Source organism: Schistocerca cancellata, chromosome 3, assembly GCF_023864275.1.
Source record: "Schistocerca cancellata isolate TAMUIC-IGC-003103 chromosome 3, iqSchCanc2.1, whole genome shotgun sequence".
Lineage (NCBI taxonomy): Eukaryota > Metazoa > Arthropoda > Insecta > Orthoptera > Acrididae > Schistocerca > Schistocerca cancellata.
In genome coordinates this window covers 495,111,059-495,132,535 of record NC_064628.1, presented here as the reverse complement: position 1 = coordinate 495,132,535, position 21,477 = coordinate 495,111,059, and the positions used below count along the sequence as shown (strand labels likewise).

At 43.4% G+C, this 21,477-nt stretch overlaps 1 protein-coding gene across 4 annotated transcripts in view; it reads right to left on the bottom strand.

The window, feature by feature from the left end:
- Positions 1-21,477, bottom strand: part of LOC126175265 (uncharacterized) — a 247,585-nt gene that overhangs the window by 166,017 nt on the left and 60,091 nt on the right. For all 4 annotated transcript variants that reach the window (XM_049921911.1, XM_049921910.1, XM_049921913.1 and 1 more), the window contains one exon: positions 12,245-12,424. In XM_049921911.1, the coding sequence (XP_049777868.1) occupies positions 12,245-12,424 (180 nt within the window). The remainder of the gene's footprint in view (positions 1-12,244; positions 12,425-21,477) is intronic.

Here is a 21,477-nt window from a genome sequence, read left to right as displayed (position 1 = left end):
CTGATCTTCTGGGCTCAAAATTCATCTACATGGCTCGTCATTGAAGAGTTGATTTTTAAATGAGAGGGAAACGCTCTGTGATTTAAGAAATCAATTGTACATTCTCGCACACAGTTCCGGTGTAACTGCCAGAATAGTACTTTGATGGTAACGCTTTTCAAACCATCATTCATAATATTTTCTTGCGACCTGTTAGAAATAGGTTCGTTTCTGCAGTTGCCAGAGAGCACCAGACAACAGGCGTCACCGCGCTTGCACAACTACGATGACTCAGGGAGCCCATATGCTCGTACGTGTAAAACATTAAAAGATCTTACATTACGTCACAAAAGAAACAAGACATCAGAGGATACTCCAAGAGCATCGGAATTTCGTTGCCCATACTAAAATGTGCACATTTAAAGTGCACATTCGTATGTCCAGATTCCCAGTGAAGTAGGCCACGACCTGCTATTAAGTTTTCAATGTGGTTTCCGGGATGTAAATTTTCTTGGAGTACCAGTACTGTGTTATCCCATGTTTGGTTCTCTCTTATGTCAATGCCATACGTGCTAGAAGTTGAAAACATGCACTTGAAATGCAGTGAACAGTGTGTGGAATTAAACACTTCGTTTCAAATATATTGTCTGCCTCAGTGGTAAAGATTAATAAGAGAAAATTTCTTTAGCAAACTGACAAAAATGACTTCATTGTTCTGCAAGGCAACTAATGCTTGACTGTCAGAAAGGTGGAAATAAAATAAAATCTGCAACTAGTAACACATTTTAGCCTTCCGTAATTATGTGAATGTATTTTAATTCACTTGATAGCTCCCGGCCACAGAAATCTGTTTTGTTTTCATTTGACGTGAGAGCAGTAAACGAACAGGAAACAGCAAAATCACTAAATGTAAACACGGGTCACGTGGAGACTACCCGCTTCCTCAGTGTAACTCAGATTGGTCTGCGCATCAGCCCCGGATCTACAATATTTCCGAATCGGGGCAATACCCCGCCACTCACTTGAGCATTTGAGATTGGACATTAAAAAAAAAAATCGAATTTTCAAAATATTTTCATTTTGTAGTGCACATCTTTCTGAAGAGTTTGATGGATAAAACATATGTGTTTGAGGAAATGTAACACGTGTTATTTGGTCGTAAGTGTGCCAAAGTGCAATGCCTTGCCTCCTCACACAGCATTCTTCTATCGCACGTCACTGTACTTCGCTCTGTGGAATTGAAACGTGTATATTTTGTAATGGATGCTATCAAACCATATTCAGGACAGTGGAAATTAAAATGTCCTGTGGTGCCTCTCCTGCTTACAGTCAGCCGGTTTGACATCCTGTCCTTCTTCTTCTTCTTCTTCTTCTTCTTCTTCTTCTTCTTCTTCTTCCGGTTTGACATCCTGTCCTTCTTCTTCTTTTTCTTCTTCTTCTTCTTCTTTTTTTTTTTAAAAAAAAAGAACTCTTCAGAAAATTTGCACTTTATTCCCTTTCAGTTAAAAACTTGGTGCTTTGTGTGACATAAAATTAAACATATGATACAAAAACCTAGTAAAGACATGAGACAAGCAAGACAATACACATTTCTTCAATCCTTAGCTCCTAGAATTTTTCTCTCTCTAATCTCGCTACAGCTTTACAAGGCGTGCTTTCCTTTCTGCGAAAGAATCTATTACCTCAAAGTTCATCAAACGTTTTGCTACATAAAAAGTCGTCGTCTAATACTGAAAAAGCTGTTAATACAAATAGGACCCAAGACTGGTGTGGTTTCCCGATCTGATTACATCTATTTTGTCACTGTCTGCTAGATAAAACAAAATAGGCCTTTCTAATACTGCAACAATTGTAACATACATCAAATAAACGAGACTGTTTTGGCACAAAGGATCTTTTTTGTAACGACAGAATATAATTCCCAATGTACCAATATCAAATGCCTATTAGTACTACTACAAGCAAAAAGCTTTACGTTAGGAAATAGTTTCACACTTCATTCACACGCTCCAGTTTCTCAAGTATGAAATTGGAAAGTAGTAGTACGAAATTTTTATACAAGCTTGGAATAGTCATATTGTTCCATAATTTGTGTGATGTACACGTTTCTTCTCCTTTCTCTTTCTAACAAACAGTCTTGTTATCACTAATTCTGTAACTATTCCTGCCAATGTCAAAGCTTATTCGCAGGTTAAGTTCATTAACTCTGCCAGAATCACCAGTCTAGTTATCCCGCGATTATTCTCCAGTCAAGCGTTGTTACATGTTTGTACAACGCGTTTTCCGCACTTCCTAGAGAATAGAACTCAATGCGGCTGCTAGCCGGGGGCTGTACAATTGGCCCTTTCTAGAATAGCGATCTGGCCAAAAATTTTCTGTCAACATTTCATTTTCTTGGATACACCGAGAAGGTAATACATAATCTTTCTTACCTGTTATTCGTTATTTCAACTCCTGCAGTCTGAATCTATGGCTGTCACTAGTAATTATAACAACGTTCATCATTCGCAAACCTAATCAACCACACAATCAGACAGTGGTTGGCATTCATCTGTTCGGCCTTACTCCACTCAGCTTGTATAGCCCATTTTGTCTGTAGGAAAGTTTGTTTCTACATGCGACGAGGATTTCCCTGACAGAGACATCATGTACACTATGCACGCATTCACAAATCAACCTCCGATTCATTCAGAAATCAACTTAGAATGTGTTCAAAAACTAACAGGAATGCGTTTCAAAGTCATATGAATAATCGATTTGACAAACGTGCGCTGTATGCTAGTCGTTTTGTGAAACAAGGTTTTTTACCCTCAAGAACATGAATTTGCCCCCCCCCCCCCCCCCCATAGATCTGGGCCTGCTGCGCATGCATGAATCTGGCAGCTTGGGCACTCCAGTAAAATTTTTCCCGGTAGCATCTAGCTGCTTGCTGCAACTGCTTACACAACCAACAGCCACATTTCTGTAGCCAGAAGCGGGAGAAGAAACTACTCAACTGCACATGCACGATACAGCTCGTTATTGCTAAAACGAATCTAATGTAAACAGTTGTGACATCACGCTCATCGGAGGCAATTTGTTGTTATGAAGCATTGCATAGTCTTCTTAAGGCTTTTGACACATTTTGCTGTTGGCAGATGCTTGTATGAGCACTGTGTTTTGGCGCTGTATATGGCGAATTTCCTTTGCAATTGAGGTTTTATTTTCGATTTTTCTCTGCTTCATGTTTTAGTGCAGCAGTATTATTCTGCAGTAGTGGGATACAGTAACATCCATTGTTAGAGTATTGGTTCTTACAGTCAAAATTACAAAAATTTAACTGACAACAAAAACAATGGATAATTATAAAACATTCCCGGGTTTTTCCCTGTTTTCTCCCGGATGAAAAAATTCTCGGGGTTTTCCCGGATCTCCCGGTTGTCCCGGGTCGTATACACCCTGTCGTGACAGCCACAGCTTCAAAATGAGTTTGAAGGGATACAGTTCACTACACAAGGAGTTCCGGACATAGACACAAACACCACCTGACACCCTATTATATTCGCTACAGTTCTTGTAGTATCCTCTATAGCTGCAGAGGGCAGAGATTCGCACTGCCGGGAACCAGGTTTCCTGGAGGACAATGCAAAAAGCAGGTGTAAAGCATAACAATTGCCATAGTTCAGCCAGGTGGTGGAAAAAACCGCCACAATTACACTGGAGGATGATGACATTGTTAGGCTGGGAAGGCATGAAGCACTCAAGGAGGCAAGTTACGCCTCAGGGTCACCTGCTGCCATCGATTCCGGACCTGTGTGATCAACATCCATTATGTCTGAGGTTACGGTGAGATCTAGGTCCTCAGCGGACAGCAAAATCTCCACCACATCCTCAGATGCAAAGCTTGTAGGGAGCGGTGGTATGGGTGCCACCGCAAGGTCTGGATTCTTGGGTGCCGCCTCCTTTTTTTGGTTTCTCTCCCTGTTCCTTCAGTGTTTCTCGCAGGGAGGGCTTCACTGGGTCAGTCTCAGGGACTGAGGAGGACCGTGAAGCCCTATGACCAGCTACCTGTGGTTGCTTCAGCCATTGGTGGGTATCTGCTTTTCCACTTGTCGGAACCTGGGAAGGGAGTGACCCAACAGACCCCTTCCTGGTGAGAGGAGCCGAAGAAGACTTACGCTTCTCTCACTGAGAAGTGGGGACTGATGTCCCCAATGGTTGAGGGGGGAGGGGGAGGGGGAGGGGGGGGGGAGGAGTGATGGTCACGAAGTAGGTGGTGCAAGAGCAACAGGAAGGGAAGTGTACCCTGCCATCAAGGGGGCAGGTGGAGTCTGGCGATGGCTCTGAGAGCCAACCATACCCAGCAAAATAGGAGATGGTAGAACCCTTGTCATAGCAGCGGCATAGGTTGATGTCATATGCACAGGATGGAGCCTCTCGTATTTTCGCTTAGTCTCAGCGTAGGTCAGGCGGTCCAGGGTCTTGTATCCATTATCTTCTGTTCTTTCTGTAGAATCCTACAGTCCAGCGAGCAAGGGGAATGGTGCTCTCCGCAGTTGACACAGATGGGAGGCGGAGCACATGGAGTGTTGGGATGGAAAGGACATACACAATCTCGACAGGTGGCACTGGAAGTACAGCGGGAAGACACATGACCTAAATTCCAGCACTTAAAGCACGACATCGGGGGAGGGATATATGGCTTGACATCACAGAGGTAGACCATCGTCTTGACCTTCTCAGGTAATGTGTCACCCTCGAAGGCCAAGATGAAGGCACCGGTGGCAACCTGATTATCCCTTGGAATCCGATGGACGCACTGGACAAAGTGAACACCTTACTGGTCTAAATTGGCGCACAACTCGTCGTCAGACTGTAAAAGAAGGTCACTATGGAATACAATACCGTGGATCATATTTAAGATTTTATGGGGCGTGATGGAAACAGAAGCATCCCCCAGCTTGTCACAGGCGAGTAATGCCTGTGACTGGGCACAGGATGCTTTTTTTTTTTAATTAAGACTGACCCAGAGCACATTTTGGACAAGAGCTCCATCTTCCCAAACTTGTCCTCTAAATGCTGCACAAAAAACTGATGATTCGTTGACACAAATGATTCCCCAACAACTTTCTGTTGTGTACATAGTTCCGCATAGTCAGAGCATACACAACTTTCCCACTAGAGCGCGCCCCGCTAAGCACAACAGAACAGGCGCAGCGCTCGTCCGTCTCCGCACTACCAAATGGCGCTGTCTTAGAGACAGACCAAATTCTGCTTCCGCCGATCCACGTATTAATATGTAACACAGCCACTGAGATTGCTGCTAACGTAGAACCTTTTCTCCTCGCGGATCACACTTGTGCAGTGATACCTGAATGCGCGAGGTATTATAACGAGTGTACAGACCTCCGATTAGTCAGTCTGCATTAGTCTACAGTCAAGTTTCAGTCTGCGCCTAATAAGATTACCATATTCCTGTACATAGCCATGAAGATAAATGTATAGACACTTTGTCAAATATCAGAGACATGTGAGAATAAGATTAACGTACCAAGACCAAAGGAACTTCAGATTGTCAATTGTAAACAGCATCCAGAATCAAGTTACGTAATATTTATGTTTTTTTATTATTTTAATAAATATGTGCAAAATTAATCAAGTTCTGTTTAAAGTTGGTCACCATCAATCTGCTACTCTAAGTGTGCAAGTGGCATTTCTATCGTCTGACCTAACGGCAGAAGATGAACACGCCACAATAAGACCATGAGACATGTTGCTGACACTCTCCTACTTTGTTAGAGCGACAAGTCAAATAATCTGATGGTGTGTGTACCGATGGTCTTACAGTACGCACACCACACTTTCGTACAGAGGAGGTACCGGGATGAATAAGCTTCGCTGCCATCCTTAGCCATGTGTTCCTCCCATACTGTGGCCAGGGAGGGAAACGATTTGGGATCATACTTCTAGGCATTGAATTGAGCCCTGGAACACTTAGGGACTGCTGGTGGGTTGCCACCAGCAAGAGACGACGTACCATGCTTCATTGCGTGTCATCCGCTCTGAGGACACCCACTCCGACCAAGGACCCTCCCCACGGGCGCCATCCAGCCTCAGCAAGAGCCACCTGGCAGGATGGCCATTCCCAGTAGTCCCGGTGCCAAAGGGAGATAGGCATCTACACCTTGGCATATGTGGGGAGCTAACGGTGCAGGCATCAGCAGAGCGATCCCTGTGTTGCCAGGGAGCTACAACCAACAGGGTACATGGCGGCCCCACCACAACAGACTGGCTACTGTGCTGGATATCAGGTGCAAAGAAGTCCATGGTCATCATCGGCGCAGGAAGCGGCACTGCATAGTGGACGGTGGGAAAAACACCGAGGAAAGTGTCCTCACCCAAAAGACAGAGAATGAGCGGGACTGCAATGCAACGATGAGAAAGTGGGCGAAAGATCTCAATGCATGATGGACATGATGCACCATGTAAGGCATCCTTCCCCAATTGGCTCGCTCTTCAGAAAAATTTTGAAGAATGGAAGTCAAACCCTACAGGGGACCATCACATAAAGTCCAAAACATGTGAGACTCCTTTTAATCACCTCTTAAAACACGCAGGAATACCTTGGGCCTATTCTTACCCCTGGACCCACAATGTCCCATCTTCCCTATGCATTCCTAGAGTCCTTACCCAATTCCTTTTCCCAACCCAAGGTGTGATGTGATCTGTGCCAAGGGGTTCATGGCACATGTGAAGATGTGTCGCAAATGGAGCCTCAGATATATCGGGCGACCTCCCGAGTAAGTAGCCTTACACCACGCAGGGTATTCATGGTGCGGACCGTGTAGATCCTCAAATCTCGTGGGACGAATATGGACACGACTAAAGAAAATAAATTAAAATTAACTAAGGGACAAACTGAGACCTCAGACACCCGAACATCAGAGTCAGGACATATGGAATGCATTCTCACTACTGAATCAGTATCTAGACCTGAGCCAGAAGTGGGAACTGTAACCGAGAAGTTGGACCCGATCAAGTTTAAAGCCTTGTCTGGGGCCCAGAACAGGAAACCACTCAGGGAACAGAGAAACAAGGAAGGGAAGGAATGGCTTCCTAAAGGCAAGTGGAGGGAATTAAAGAGACTTGAACCTAAGACCCTCAAGAAAAAACTGTCTCAGGTTGAAGGGAATACGCAGACCACCGCAATGTCAAAGACAGGCAGCAAGAGGATAAGGGAGGAATCTAAGACTCTCTCCTCCCTGGATAAGCGAGCCCAGTTCTGGTGGTGGCCATCACCTCGCAGCAGGCCATCTTTGAAAAGATTGGGGGGGGGGACCCTGGTCCAGGACCCAACTTCAGGAGGGTCTGTCTAGATCGTGGTGCCCTCATTTTTGTCTGTGAGGGGATGCACACGGTGGAATGGCTTAAGGACAAGGTGCCCATAATATCCCCATGGGAAGATGTGAAGCGACAGGTCAAGACAGCAGTGGAGCTTCGTAAGACCACAAAGGTATCAATACGGGTACCAAAATCCTTATGGATGTCTCTCCTAGGACTCTGTTCGAGAAAATAGGGGCTCAGAACCCAAAAGTTTCAACAGAAGGCTGGAGAGTGATCAACCATAAGGCTGTACTTAAAGGACGAACCCTGGTGGTAGTGGTCGGAGAGAAGACCCTGAAGGCAAAGTGAGAGCAAGACCTGAAATTGTTTATAGGGTTCTCGCAAGTCACCATCATGGTTATCAAAGACCTCAAATGCAAGGATGGCAGACTGGAGGTGCTGCAGATTAATCTGCAGCACAGTAAAGGTGCCTCTGCTGCCCTGAGCTGCTGCCTGGGAAGGCAGGACGTGGACATGGCCCTTATACAAAAACCCTAAGTATATAAACGGGGAGTATTGGGCCTCGGAGGCAATGGAGCTAAGCTGATTTATGCTAGAAATCTAAGAAACTCCAGAACATGCATCTATATACGAAACGGAATTTCTTTCATGCCAGTGACGGATTTCTGCTCCGGGGACCTAGTGATCATTAGACTGCAGCAACATGAGGAAGGTATCACGAGAGAAACTGTATTGGCCTCAGCATACCTTCCTTATGAAGACAGCTCTCCTCCTCCTCCTTTGGAGGTGAGGAGACTGTAGAGGTTTGCCATCGGCAAGGTGTCCAGCTGTTGGTGGGATGCGATGCCAATGCCCACAACTTAGTGTGGGGCAGCAAGGACACTAACAGTAGAGGTGAGTACCTTCTTGAATTTCTTTTAGCTAATAATTTGGAGGTCCTGAATAGGGGCAATGAACCTACATTCAGGAATAGCAGAAGGGAAGAAATAATTGGCATAACCTTTGGTTCCATGATGAAGGGCAGCTATGTGAAACAAAGGCATGTGGTGTTAGAGCCACCCTCATCAGACCACACATACATTAAATTCAAGGTTGAAATGGGAATCAGACAGACCATGACCTATAGGAATCCCAGGAAAACAGACTGGTAGACATATAGGAGGGACCTTTACTTGGGCTTATCTGAAGTTAAAACCTCAATGAAGAGTCAAGTAGAGTTTGACGAAGTAGTAGAGGCTGTTACCTCTGTCATAGTGACCTCGTATCAGGACAACTGCACAATCACCAAGAAGTGCACAAATAGGAGTGTGCCTTAGTGGAATAATAACTTGGAAATGCAAAGAAAACAGGTACAAAGAAACAGGTACAAAGACTGTTTAACCTTGCAAGACGTAAAGGACAATGGGCAAAATATCGTGAGACCCTTGTCAACCACAACCTTGCAATCAGACAAGCAAACAAGGCATCCTGGAAGGCATTCTGTGAGGAATTTGAGAGCATGGCTGCTCAAGCCAGACCTCATAGAATCCTCACTAGAGTACCAACCAAGCCAATAGGTATGTTGAGGAAGGAGGATGGGGGAATATACAAAGACAGCACATGAAATTCTGGAACTGCACCTCAAAACTCACTTTTCTCAATATGCTCTGCCAGACAACACAGAACAGAACGTGATCCCGGACAGACAATGGTTCTCAGGCACTCAGAGAGAGGACTGGGAATCGGCCAAGGAGGGCATGGACTTCAATAAAATACAATGGGCAATGGAAACATTCCAACCATTGAAGTCTCCTGGCCCAGATTGAATCTTTCCAGCTCTCCTGCAACAGGCAGGAGAGAATCTCATAAGAGTCCTATGCAGTTTATTCAGGGTTAGCTTAGCAGTAGGAATCATTCCCAATGCTTAGTGGGCAGTGAAGGTTGTCTTCATTCCAAAGCCAGAGAGAGTTGATCATACCAAGGCCAAGGATATGAGACTGATCAGTCTATCCTCCTCCATTCTCTAAACATTGGAAAAACTGGTTAATGTATACATTGGGGAGAGGAGGCTAATTACGGCCCCTCTACATTCACACCAACAGGCATATCAACCAGGTAAATCATGCAAGACAGCTCTCCATCAACTCATTGGGAGGGTGGAGAAAGCACTTCACTTCCAAGAAATAGCCCTCTGCATCTTCCTGGATATCGAGGGGGCCTTCAGTAACACGACCTTCAATTCCATGGTAAAGGCAGCAGAGGTGCATGACCTAGAACCACTATATGTAGGTGGACCAGGGCTATGCTTAAAAGGAGGAAGGTAGAAGCTACCATGATGAATGAAAACATGGTAATTAAGACCACTAGAGGTTGCCCACAAGGAGGAGCTCTGTCCCTTTATTGTGGAACTAAATTCCAGACAATGTCTCTGCCCAGGATACACAGATGACCTTGTCATAGTAATAATTGGCAAATTTACTGACACAGTTAGAAACACGGCACGAGGAGGATCGGACATTGTGCAAGACTGGTGCATTAAACAGGATCTGAGGGGTAATGCTAAGAAGACTATTGTGGTGCCATTTATGAAGAGGCACACTAACATAGTGAGTGAGGTAAATATAGGAATGGCTGGGGAAATGCCTGCTGACTACATAATAACTCCCAACTGCTCGAACAAGCCTTGCAACATAATAATTGGAAGCAGGGAGCAGTGGAAAAAAACAGTTCGACACCGTACAGGGGACATGGTTTGGTTCACTGATGGTCGAAATCAGACCAAGGCGTTGCGGCAGGGGAGTATGGGGTTCAGCCAAGACTGACGGGCATCATCTCTCTAGGAAAACTGGTCTCTGCATTCCAAGCTGAAATTAAAGCAATCAGGGCATGTGTGGAGAAGAATATGCGTAAGTGCTACAAGGACTGTAGAGTCTACATCTATTCAGACAGCCAGACAGCCCTAAAATTACTGGCAGCTCTTGCAACAAGATCTAAGATTGCTGAAGAACATCACAGGGTGAACCTAGTGTGGGTCCCTGGCCACTTAGGGATCTGTGGCAATGAACAAGCCAACAGATTGGCTAGGATGGGGACGACGACTCCATTTATTGGACCGGAACCTGTCCTGACAATCACCAAGGTTATGATCAAATTAGAACTATGGAACTGGCTTAGGAAACATCATGTATAATATTGGATCAAGCTCCATAAACAAAAACATGGTAAGGTAATGATGCCCAAGCCATGTTTTAAAAGAAGCTCTGTAATCATGGGACTGAACAGGAAAGAGATCAAACTCATGACTAGACTGACGACCGGCCATGGCAATTTCATAAAACACCAACACACAATGGGTATAATGGAAGAAGACCCTAATGTAGGATCTGTGATGAGGGGATGAGAATGAAGACACTGCATCACACCTTATCTTTGAATGCATGGCGTTGGACAGCATAAGATACAGAATATTTGGGACAACTGGCACTGAAGAAATTATGTCTAACAAAAAACTGGCGAAGGGACTCCTTGCACTATTTAAGGGCCTTGGTTAGCTTTACTACATATACAGGGAGTGATACCGCACAATAAACTCCGTTTCGGCGCGGGCAGTGACTGTTTAGACCTAAGCTGTTTAAGCTTCCTTGTCAAAATCAAATCAAAGTGCTAGGAAGACTTCTCTGAAGTTATTTGTCTTGTATGCAGCCATATTCATAAGTGAAATGTTGTTGATAAGCAGTAAGCTGAAGATTAGATGGGTTGGTTGAGTAAATAATGACATGCTGCTGGGAAAAAAAAGTTATGGTGCAACGTAATTAAAAGGAGGGATTTGGATTTGGTTGATAGGACACATCCCACATCCAGAGGTATCAAGGAATACACAGTTTGGTAACGGAGGGATAAGTGAATGTGCATCTCTCTCTCTCTCTCTCTCTCTCTCTCTCTCTCTCTGTGTGTGTGTGTGTGTGTGTGTGTGTGTGTGTGTGTGTGTTTGTTCACGCATGTGGGTAAGGTGTGGGAGGGGGGCAGGGCAGTGGAGGCGTTTTTTTTTTGGGGGGGGGGGGAGGGGGGGGGGAGACTTTACAGTAAGCAGATTCAAATGCATGTAAGCTGCACCACTGGTTAAGAGATGATGAGGATTGCACAGGAGATGACAGCATGAGGGGCTACATCAAACCGGTCTTAGAACTGAAGACCACAACAGCTTAATTGGATGTATAGTATCTCATGTGGTCCGTAACTGTTTTGAGTCATGTGTAACCGGATAGAAAACATTACATTTTGACATGAAGAGTGCGAAGTTTCACATGGATTCTCTGAACAGAACTGAGAATTATTAATTATTTGCTCTGAAGTTCACTGTGACATGGAAATACATTGGTATAGAGGTAGACCTGTAACTATTGATATGAACTAGTGGTGTGTGTCCAGTGTAATTTACAGTGAAAAGACCAAAAAAATCTAGCTGAAGAAAATGCAGTACATCTAACAAGGAGGTTGCTTATATAACCCTTGTACCACTGCCAAGAGATTATTGTTGACCAGTATAGGAGCCTTACTAAGGTTTGACCAAAGGCAAAGGAAGAAAATGATACTTCACTCTCAAAATTCCCAAATCACACATTCAAATATTAGCCAAGAAACATATTACATCCTACTATTACATGGATCTCACATAATGATCATGACAGCAAAATTAGACAGATTTATCTTACATAATAGATATCTACAATCTACTGTTAGCAAATGATCTTAGGAAGGGGGAGATATTCTGCTTCATATAGGCCTTACAGCACACACCAAATGATAGTTTGGAGGGTACACATTCACAGGTAGTTAATACATCTTAGCATATGTAGCATGTAATCTCTCCTTAGTCACTGAAAAACTAACAAAAGCTACGGCTTTCAATGTTTTTAATTAAAGTGTTTCACAACAACCCCACTTATTTTATTTTATTTATTACCTTCGTCTGATGTCGGGAAAGCCAACTTGCCACATCAGCTGCCAATGCACTGACAACAACTTTAATGACTAAAGCTGAATAAGTGACCGAGTCAGATGCCATCTCAACCTTACAACTCAACTGGGAATGGAGGACTGCAACCATGGATAAGAGCAATCCATTAGATTCCTGGCACCCAACCTACAAACAAATTTTACAGAATATCATTTTAATTGAGTTGAAACACAAAAAAGGGAACTGGCACATAAAAAAGTCAACTACTTATTTACAACACACACACAAGACAGAAACCTGAGCCAGCTCCAAAACAAGTTGGTAATCTATCTAAAGACACATTTGCATTCATGCATATCTACTGTCAGTTATCACCTTAGAGTGTAGATATGGTGTGTATGAGCAGAAAATGTTCATCCTTTCAGCTATAGTGGCTACATTGTGGGCGGCAAAAAGAACTGCTCAAAAAATAGTGATGATTTCTTTAAAAGATAACAGAATTTTTTGCAGAAGTGCTTCATACGGTAAATATGGTAGATGTGTACAGGATAACCTGCAAAGTTCTTCAATATCACTCATCAGTAGCATTAGTGGAGGGGAAAAAAAAACTGCAAGTAAAATTTTTTCTTGGTACTGCAACAGATTTTCTCCTGTGTAAGATCAGTTTGAATAGGAACTTTTCATCTATTATCCATGACTGTAATGCTGGTTTGATGTACTGGCAATGTGTATTTTATTGTTTTTAAATAGAAATCCTAAGATGAAGCTTAGAATTAAAGGAATATTATGTTATCTCCAAATATACAATCTGTTGTGTTTTATGCAACATCATTGTAAATTTGGTAATTTATGTAAGAAGATGAAAGAAAGAAAAATGAGCTGAAATGTCGATACAAAAGATTATCAACTAAGGAATGAAGACACTGGAAGAACCAGAATTGCTGGGACTCTTTTGAAAGAAGTATGGGTCGACAGAGTAATATGAGAGACTGCCAGAAAAGTTAATAGTTATTTATTCATCAGTGAGAAGAAAGGAGGAAGGTGGACTGTGGCAGATGAGAGAACGGTTTCTACAGAAAAGCAACTGTTACATGGACATTCATGCTCAGCAGATGAATTCAGAACTGTGAAAACACATTTGAACTACAATTTGTAGAGGACATAGCAAAAATTAATGTTATGAAACTGAAAGCTTTGAATCAATCGTTCCCTGCCAGCTACAATAAATAATTATGTGGGTGTACATTGTTGGTAATGACATTTGTGTGTTTTACGAAACATCTCACTGGATCCCATCCATATATTCCACAAAGTATTTGAGCCATTTCTTGTTGCCAGGCAGTATGATATTGCTGTGTTATGAGTTACATTAATTTTCAGGAAAGTTATTGCTCCAGAGACCTTCTGATTAGTGGCTGGAGACTGCAGAACTACAACAATGCAAAGTATGGAACATCATCGGTTTGATATCAAAAACAAGACAGCTGATCATGGTCAATGATCCTATACGTTTGCAAATGGCTATTTTCAACTCTCTTAATTAAAATATTGTGAGACGTTACAATCCAAAAGTAGTTAACAATTTGTCAGCTGTGATGTTTGGATGCCACAGTAACAACCAGGTTATCACTCACAATTAGTTATGTTATATTTCTGCACAAAAGCAAGCAGCTAAATTCAAATTACCTGAGAGAGAAGCACTGAAATGATTTATATATCAACTCAGTTTCTTTCATAATGTATATTTGTTTATGGGTTACTTTGCAGTTATACTGATCAGTGACAGTGCCAGAAATACACAAGGTAAGCCACAATTTATTTACAATAGAAGATGTATCTGGAAATTCACCACAGTCTCATTTAACATATATACAGCCAAATGGGCACTCGGTTATTATTCTTATTACAACTTTAATTCTTTACTGCTTATTTTATGTTTTGTTTGCATTGTAAAGCAGTGCAATTTCATGGAAGATCATTCATTACTTTATACTACGGTCAACTACTTTACAAAAGTAGTATCGGTTGACAGCAGTTCTAGTACACAACAGTCACTGAATTAGTATAGGTGGGGAAGCACGGAGGAAGATAAGTCAACAGTTACGAAGTGTGACAGTACTATGGTATGGAAACAAGATGAGTACAGAGAGGGAGTACCTGAGTGACTGGTGTGAATGGCAAGATAATTACATCCTACAGAGAAAACACATTTTCGGTAGAACAAATAAGTCAATGTTTTAGTATGATGGGCTTTACACTTTAAGGTTTTTTTTTTCCTTCCAGGGAGTGTAATCTCAATAAAATTGTTGCAAAAGAAACCAGATGGTGAACTATATCAACCCTCAGTATTTTCATCTGGGATGGAAAAAGTAAGGAGACGGGAGGAAGGATAACACCAGTTACATAAGGAGAAGAAAGTGCCATAGGATGGATAGGAAATAGTATCCGAAAACAGTTGAAGGCCTCCCATCATTCATCATGTGATGAGAGCAGTATCTACTACACACTGAATTGGAAGCATTCCCTTCATCATAAAAGTTAGCAGGGTCAACAAAATGGTAAGAGGAAGTCAGGTGACACCCTGGGATTAGATTTGTGAGGAATGTAAAGCATAAATGAATCAAAAGTTTATCCTGTTAGCCATGGATAGCTGGAAGTCCTCCGGGGCTGAAACAGAAGTGGGATACGACCAGCCACACCCACATCTGTCTGGAGATGGGCAAGATTATATTATCTGCCTTAAGATAAGATAATATAAGCTGCACTGTTGGACAAAATGTAAAACTAGGATTTTTGCGTGGACTTCATCAGCTAAAACTGAAGGTAATGAGCTGGCTGCCTTTGAAGTTCACTTACCATGGTAAAAGTGAGGCAATCTATTAAAATTTAGTCCACTATTGTGGTGCACACATAAGGAGAAGGCTGGTCACACAATGCACAATGGCAAGGTGCAGCGTACTATGTGACACGCCAACCAATAATATCATCTGTGCACCTGCCTTTAGCATACGCTTTGGGCTGAGTGTATAATATTTACCGTTGATAGTTTAGGTGTGGTAAGGTTACTTAGGCACTGTAGTGTTCATTATGGGTGGGATACGGCAAACAAGAATTACATTAAGGGCACTACCAACAAAAGAAGATGGGAGTTTGAATGTTTAAGAATGCATTCATGTGTCATTCAGATGTGGTACAAAAGGGGGTGGGAGTAAAGTTCTACCTTTAAGTCATAGATAGGCCAATACCTATGTCATCCTCTGCCAATTGCATCACTGAACACAGTATGGAGGGGCAGGGGGTCAGAAAACAGCTCTCCCGGTCACTGTCATGTTTCTTGATCTGCAAACCACTGCTAATCAGTCAAGTAGCTCCTCAGTAGTTAGCCTCACATGGCTGAGTACAGCCCATTCCAGTCCCCCCCCCCCCCCCCCCCCCAAAAAAAAAAAAAAAAAAAAAAACCTAAACTGCAGTATTGAGAGTCGAACCTAGATCTCTTGCACAGCAGCCAGCCAGCCATGCTAATGGTTCAGCAACAGAGGTGGACATTCAAGTGTTGAGTTGGCACTGAATTACAGATCCTCGGCAGGACGCAAATTCTGCAAGACAACTCACATGCCGTTCTAGACTCATATGGTACACAGCTTGTTCATGACAGTAATGGCATACTACTCTCTATTCCAAGATATGAAGAGTAATTGAACAGGGTCATCTACAAATCCGGACAAGGGTGTCCTTTTCAGTAACTAATTTTGCAGTAACGATAATACATTCCCATGGCAAAGACTGTTTTTCATGGTCACGTGTGTGTGTGTGTGTGTGTGTGTGTGTGTGTGTGTGTGTGTGTGTGTGTGTGTGTATTATATATAGGGGATGGGGGGGATGCATAGCCTGCACAGTAATCAACATGATCCTTCAGTGTAGCTTATTTCTGAACTCAGCATCACATGAAACAATCATTGTAGAATAGGTATGGCTGTCATGTCTTTAGGATTGAAGGATAGATATATAAAAAGTTATGGGCAAGAGGCTCTATCAGGGGTGTTTGTGAAGACAATTGTGAAAAGATTCAAAATGTCACATGTAGTTTTGAGAGTTTGGATTGTACACTGGCTGGTATCAGGACATTGCACAGAGGTGTATTTGTGGGCGTCATACCCTTTGGCCAGGAAGAAAATATCGTGGTTCAGATTTTTTTTTTAGATGAAGTACATGGGCAGGATAGTTAAGTAATAGTTCAAGCCATCGAATTCGGAAGGGGGTATGCCCGTCTCTCAGGATGATACCTACATGGCTCATCTGACACGCGCTAATTTCAAGTCCGAAACTACAGTGATGAACTGCATCTTAAAAGTATAGCAATGAGGGGATAGGACAAGAACTTTATATAGTCACCAAACAGTGGCGCAATCACAGCACAGAAGATTAAGTTTTGTTTGGCTCTTGTTTAAGATAGTGTATATGAAGTCGCTATGCTTTCTTAGCATCAAAAACTAGACCTAGAAAACAGTATACCTCCACTACATTCCGTAACTCGTTTTATAGAGGACCGACTCTGGGAGAACTCTTCACTGACCGCATTACATGCATTTCTCAAATAGTGAACTGAATGCCATGGGTGAGTGGTCACAACTGGACGTTTCTTACAGCACCCTGTAGGAACATGTACAATACTCCCATTTGAAAACATGTAATAGGTGCGAAAAACATCAACATATAGGGATTGTGAGACTGCAAGTCACATAGCCTCTAAAAGTCTTAAGTGCTATTATATCGCACCTGGTGGCCTAGAACATGCTTGGAAACTGAGAGATTGTAGGAGTGCATTCCGATTGAACCACAGGTAGTTTTTCAGGACTCCTTTAACCTAGCCTTCAACCTCCAATAATGTAAAGAAATGACACATAGTTCAGATTTCACATTAAAGAATTAAGTCCACTTTCCCCATGGAATTACTGGATAAGTCCTCAAAGTGGTGTCCAATTGAAAGGCTCGCACCACGCCATTGAGCCATTCAAAATAATAATAATAATAATAATAGGTGATGTCATTCTAATGGAAGATTCAGAGTTAATTATGTGGTTGTTTCTTGACTGTCCTTTCCAAACCCCACACAGAAATATGGATAGAGGTCTTTCAGTCACAAGAGTTCCAGTCACCAGTTCATCATTTAGTCTAACAGTAGCATAAAGCATTTATAAAAAAAAAGAAAGTTGGTGTGGTGCTGTTCACCTCATGAGGGTTCTTTCTTGGTTCAAAAATCAGAGACTATACTTTGTTTATTCCAGTGGGATAAGAACTTATCCTAATGCCAAACATGATTAAAAATGCACGAATATGTTTGTAATTTAGCGATAAATTGTGTGTCATCTGCTCATGTATGTGATCAGTGCCTGGTGCCTCTTTGCACTGTACTAAGATGCTGAACAGTTCACATTTATTTTATTGGTCATTGTATGCTTGCAGAAGCTGAGAACTGAAGGCTGGATAAATACTATACACTCAGATTCGCAGGGGTCAGGGGCAGGAGGGTAACATTGTGATGCCAAAGCTCAGGCAAACTGCACTGCTACTTGCTCATCAAAAATGATATGGAGTCAGAATGAGTGGTGCCATAGAATGCTGCAGGATGAGTGGTACTCGCAGCGTTGTTTTTCCCACTAATGAGTGAGTACTAATCTTTCCCAATACTCTTCCTGGAGTTTTCTTTAATTAGATAGCAGGTCTGGACTGAGTCTTCTGAAAGTGTTAAGTACATTCCTTGACAAACATTATGTCGCTATACTGCCTTTCGGTAATTTTCATTCATTGTCCCGTCATGTTATCTGAGTTTTATGGCAGTGAGAAACTGACAAGGGAAACTCCCCATTGCATTCGCCTCAGATTTAGTCATAAGATGGCCTGGTGTATATGCCGTCAAAAACTGGAAACGGATCAAGAATGGAAAGAGGAAGAAGGTGTACTGAAAAGCATAGTTGTGTACCTACAGCATTGTGGTTATGTTATCGCGTTATTGGACTGCGAAGGAGGAGATTGGTGTTCAAATCTCGCTCATGCCCCAAATTTTGGAAGTAAATGTGATGAATAGTGAGAGCAGGCTAGATGCTGCATTGATATATATATTCCCTCTTTCCTGATGAGGCAACAGTTTGTTGCGAAAGCTTGAATTTTGTGTGTATGTTTGTGTTAGTTTGTGTGTCTGTCGACCTGCCAGCACTTTCATTTGGTAAGTCACATCATCTTTGTTTTTAGGTATATATATATATATATATATATATATATATATATATATATATATATATATATATATATATATATATATATATATATATATATATATTTAAAAAGAAAGATGATGAGACTTACCAAACAAAAGCGCTGGCAGGTCGATAGACACACAGACAAACACAAACATACACACAAAATCTAGCTTTCGCAACCAATGGTTGCCTCGTCAGGAAAGAGGGAAGGAGAGGGAAAGACAAAAGGATTTGGGTTTTAAGGGAGAGGGTAAGGAGTCATTCCAATCCCGGGAGCGGAAAGACTTACCTTAGGGGGAAAAAAGGAGGGGAAAAAAGGACAGGTATACACTCGCACACACACACATATCCATCCTCATATACACAGACACAAGCAGACATTTGTAAAGGCAAAGAGTTTGGGCAGAGATGTCAGTCGGGGCGGATGTACAAAGGCAAAGATGATGTTGAAAGACAGGTGAGGTGCGAGCGGCGGCAAATTGAAATTAGAAATTAGCGGAGATTGAGGCCTGGCGGATAGCGAGAAGAGAGGATATGCTGAAGGGCAAGTTCCCATCTCCGGAGTTCTGACAGGTTGGTGTTAGTGGGAAGTATCCAGATAACCCGGACGGTGTAACACTGTGCCAAGATGTGCTGGCCGTGCACCAAGGCATGTTTAGCCACAGGGTGATCCTCATTACCAACAAACACTGTCTGCCTGTGTCCATTCATGCGAATGGACAGTTTGTTGCTGGTCATTCCCACATAGAACGCTTCACAGTGTAGGCAGGTCAGTTGGTAAATCACGTGGGTGCTTTCACACGTGGCTCTGCCTTTGATCGTGTACACCTTCCGGGTTACAGGACTGGAGTAGGTGGTGGTGGGAGGGTGCATGGGACAGGTTTTACACCGGGGGCGGTTACAGGGGTAGGAGCCAGAGGGTAGGGAAGGTGGTCTGGGGATTTCATAGGGATGAACTAAAAGGTTGCGAAGGTTAGGTGGACGGCGGAAAGACACTCTTGGTGGAGTGGGGAGGATTTCATTAAGGATGGATCTCATTTCAGGGCAGGATTTGAGGAAGTCGTATCCCTGCTGGAGAGCCACATTCAGAATCTGATCCAGTCCCGGAAAGTATCCTGTCACAAGTGGGGCACTTTTGGGGTTCTTCTGTGGAAGGTTCCGGGTTTGAGGAGATGAGGAAGTGGCTCTGGTTATTTGCTTGTGTACCAGGTCGGGAGGGTAGTTACGGGATGCAAAAGCTGTTTTCAGGTTGTTGGTGTAGTGGTTCAAGGATTCCGGACTGGAGCAGATTCGTTTGCCACGAAGACCTAGGCTGTAGGGAAGGGACCGTTTGATGTGGAACGGGTGGCAGCTGTCATAATGGAGGTACTGTTGCTTGTTGGTGGGTTTGATGTGGACGGACGTGTGAAGCTGGCCATTGGACAGGTGGAGGTCAACGTCAAGGAAAGTGGCATGGGATTTGGAGTGGGACCAGGTGAATCTGATGGAACCAAAGGAGTTGAGGTTGGAGAGGAAATTCTGGAGTTCTTCTTCACTGTGAGTCCAGATCATGAAAATGTCATCAATAAATCTGTACCAAACTTCGGGTTGGCAGGCCTGGGTAACCAAGAAGGCTTCCTCTAAGCGACCCATGAATAGGTTGGCATACGAGGGGGCCATCCTGGTACCCATGGCTGTTCCCTTTAATTGTTGGTATGTCTGGCCTTCAAAAGTGAAGAAGTTGTGGGTCAGGATGAAGCTGGCTAAGGTAATGAGGAAAGAGGTTTTAGGTAGGGCGGCAGGTGATCGGCGTGAAAGGAAGTGCTCCATCGCAGCGAGGCCCTGGACATGCGGAATATTTGTGTATAAGGAAGTGGCATCAATGGTTACAAGGATGGTTTCCGGGGGTAACAGACTGGGTAGGGATTCCAGGCGTTCGAGAAAGTGGTTGGTGTCTTTGATGAAGGATGGGAGACTGCATGTAATGGGTTGAAGGTGTTTATCTACGTAGGCAGAGATGCGTTCGGTGGGGGCTTGGTAACCAGCTACAATGGGACGGCCGGGATGATTGGGTTTGTGAATTTTGGGAAGAAGGTAGAAGGTAGGGGTGCGGGGTGTTGGTGGGGTCAGGAGGTTGATGGAGTCGGGTGAAAGGTTTTGTAGGGGGCCTAAGGTTCTGAGGATTCCTTGAAGCTCCGCCTGGACATCAGGAATGGGATTGCCTTGGCAAACTTTGTAAGTAGTGTTGTCTGAAAGCTGACGCAGGCAATCAGACAACACTACTTACAAAGTAGTGTTAGGCCCCCTACAAAACCTTTCACCCGACTCCATCAACCTCCTGACCCCACCAACACCCCGCACCCCTACCTTCTACCTTCTTCCCAAAATTCACAAACCCAATCATCCCGGCCGTCCCATTGTAGCTGGTTACCAAGCCCCCACCGAACGCATCTCTGCCTACGTAGATCAACACCTTCAACCCATTACATGCAGTCTCCCATCCTTCATCAAAGACACCAACCACTTTCTCGAACGCCTGGAATCCCTACCCAGTCTGTTACCCCCGGAAACCATCCTTGTAACCATTGATGCCACTTCCTTATACACAAATATTCCGCATGTCCAGGGCCTCGCTGCGATGGAGCACTTCCTTTCACGCCGATCACCTGCCGCCCTACCTAAAACCTCTTTCCTCATTACCTTAGCCAGCTTCATCCTGACCCACAACTTCTTCACTTTTGAAGGCCAGACATACCAACAATTAAAGGGAACAGCCATGGGTACCAGGATGGCCCCCTCGTATGCCAACCTATTCATGGGTCGCTTAGAGGAAGCCTTCTTGGTTACCCAGGCCTGCCAACCCGAAGTTTGGTACAGATTTATTGATGACATTTTCATGATCTGGACTCACAGTGAAGAAGAACTCCAGAATTTCCTCTCCAACCTCAACTCCTTTGGTTCCATCAGATTCACCTGGTCCCACTCCAAATCCCATGCCACTTT